The following is a 2,757-nucleotide window of genomic DNA, read 5'->3' as shown; positions in this document are numbered from 1 at the left end:
TACCAGAGTATTTTTTAACACAAGTATCTGTACTTTTACTCAAGTACGGAAAGTGAGTACTTTTACCATCTCTGATTGAGATCACCTGCTGCAGCCAAACCCGTCACTTCACACACCTGCTCCTCACTTCATTTATAATTACTTATTCCCCAAACCAGCACTACTTTTGTTTTTTCTTCTTTTCAATCTGCTGCCGCTCGTGATTGAAATACTCTGCAAAATATTCTTATACTGGATAGACTAATTTCAATTTAATTCTTCAAAACAATGATATAATCCTTGCTCACAGACACTTGCAGCTGCTTCCCTACAGTCATTTTTTGGTTGTTTGTTGTGTTTTAATAGTATTTTCTGTATGTATTACTAATCTATTGTATTTAATTTAGCCCTACTTCCCTTTTCCTAAGTGGTTACTGCATTAGTCAGGCCGCCATTGTGAATAAGAACTTGTTCTTAATGACCGACCTGTAAAAATGAAGGAATAATAAACCAAAAACCAACAGAAAATGGCTTGGTTGAAGACCAACTGATATTAATTAAAAAAAACAATCTACAGCAACAGAGTCTTCCCTAAAGCCTCCTATCTGAGCATGAAGGAGAGAGAGAAAACAGCATTAAGGTTGGAAATATTTCAATGAAATAATTTTTATGCAATTAAAGCAAATCTAGCGCATTTAAATGTGTTGGTTTGATCTGAAGATCTAAGGAAATTTCCCCTCCCCCACCTCTTTATTTATATGAATCACTCTTTCATCCCATCTATTTATAATATTGCATCCATGTTGACTGTTAAGACTGAGAATAATATTTTCTATCACTAGTATCAGCATCACTAAAGATCTTAACGCCTTGGCAGCTTTAGCTCCGCCCCTTTTCAAGTCTGATCTTTGGAATCAAATACACTCGTGTTTTTTTTAAACCGGATCTTAGACTTTTTTTGCATTTTTTTTTCACAACTTTGCTAGGAGACGCTAACTAGCTTAGCTCATTTGCACATGCTCAGTGTCGTAATTGATTTGTTTAATAAAAACTGATCAAAAACAAAACATAAAACAAAAATGACAAATAATGCTCTAGCAGGATGTGTTAACTCTCAGAAAAAAACTCACATGCAACCAGAGCGGGCTTCTGTTGCATAAAACAGACGATAGAAAATATTTCGGCTTTATAACAGATGATAGTTTATGAAAAGATTTATTCACAAAAATCAAATAAACGGAAGCCCTGAAACAGAGCCTTGCAGAACGCCTCAGGTTATCCTGGTGAATCTTGGCAGAACTGAGCCTGGTTTTGCTGGAGGTTTCTTCCTGTTAAAAGGGAGTTTTTCCTCTCCACTGTCGCTACAAGCATGCTTAGTGTGAGGGATTGCTGAAGAGTCAATGAGTCGATGCAATCAGCTGGTCAAATTGACTGTATGATCTTGTTGAATTCACAAAGTGGAGAGAAACGAGAAGCATTCCAATGGTTTCCCTCCTGATCCGTCTGCGCTGACTCTGGATCTGTTCGTTTTTTCAGCCAAGTGTTCGGGATGTGGACCAGGATACCGCACCCCGCTGGACGCCATGAAGGGTGAGTCTGACCCCACAGAGGTCCAGCAGCTTCAGCAGCTTGTAGATTCAGGTCCAGAACCCTAACAGAGACAGAGTTCATGAGAAGCTTCTGGATCCGGCTCCATGGGAACACATTTCCTAAGCAGAACCTTGGGTCTGGTCCACTGTGTCGATTAGAGAAGCAGGGAAACACCAAGTTTGATAATCTGCATAAAACTGTGACAATAGTTTTGTCCTAAAATTAACCTTCAGGAAGAAAGATGGTGGGGATTTCAAAATAAAAGTTACCAGCCATCAGGATGGGCACCCTCTGCCACAGGATTTCACAATAAAACAAACATATTTCTGTATCCATATATTTTCTGACTGAAGGTCCACGGGAGGAGATCGTCTACCTGCCCTGCATCTACCGCACCACCGACATCCAGAAACCCGACTATCTGGCCACAGTCGACGTCAATCCTAAGTCCTCCACCTACTGTCAGGTAGAACAAACCCTGGATCCAGTTCTGCTGGACCTGTTTCTGTGTTCCATCCTTCTAAATTCAGCCTTTGTTTTCCTCTCAGCTCTCTGTTGCTTCAGTTTCCTTCTCAGATGTCTCACCAACTCTTCCTCACCTCCTTCACACTCTCCCAGGTTCCTGTTGGTTCTTTAATCAGTTCCAGAGCTCTGGGAACATGTCCCTGAATTCCTTAATGAGTTCCATCTGTGCAGGTGATCCACCGGCTGCCGATGCCCAACCTGAACGACGAACTGCATCACTCCGGCTGGAACGCCTGCAGCAGCTGCTTTGGCGATCCCTCCAAGACCCGAAACCGCCTGATCCTGCCGTCTCTGATATCCTCCAGGATTTACGTGATCGACATCGGAACCGATCCCAGAGCCCCAAAGATCCATAAGGTCTGCATCTATCCATCCATGACACATATATGACCTGCAGGCAAAGCTGCAACATACAGAAGACATGCAGAGGTGATAGAGAGGTCAGATAGAAAACACAGAACATTGAGATAATTTACAGGGAACACGGAGATAGCAAGCAGAGAACATGGAGATAGCGAGCAGAGAACATGGAGATAGCAAGCAGGGAACATGGAGATAGCAAGCAGGGAACATGGAGATAGCAAGAAGAGAACATGGAGATGGCAAGCAGGGAACATGGAGATAGCAAGCAGGGAACATGGAGATAGCAAGCAGGGAACATGG

The 2,757-nt window shown here is 42.3% G+C and overlaps 1 protein-coding gene across 1 annotated transcript in view; it reads left to right on the top strand.

Annotated features, from left to right (window-relative positions):
* selenbp1 (selenium binding protein 1) overlaps positions 1-2,757 on the top strand; it is a 10,950-nt gene that overhangs the window by 3,741 nt on the left and 4,452 nt on the right. Inside the window, exons 2-4 of the mRNA XM_015403378.1 lie at positions 1,516-1,569; positions 1,923-2,035; positions 2,266-2,451. Of these exons, the coding sequence (XP_015258864.1) occupies positions 1,516-1,569; positions 1,923-2,035; positions 2,266-2,451 (353 nt within the window). The remainder of the gene's footprint in view (positions 1-1,515; positions 1,570-1,922; positions 2,036-2,265; positions 2,452-2,757) is intronic.

This window comes from Cyprinodon variegatus, unplaced genomic scaffold (assembly GCF_000732505.1).
Source record: "Cyprinodon variegatus isolate N-32 unplaced genomic scaffold, C_variegatus-1.0 Scaffold1487, whole genome shotgun sequence".
Lineage (NCBI taxonomy): Eukaryota > Metazoa > Chordata > Actinopteri > Cyprinodontiformes > Cyprinodontidae > Cyprinodon > Cyprinodon variegatus.
This window is presented reverse-complemented; position numbering and strand designations above follow the sequence as displayed.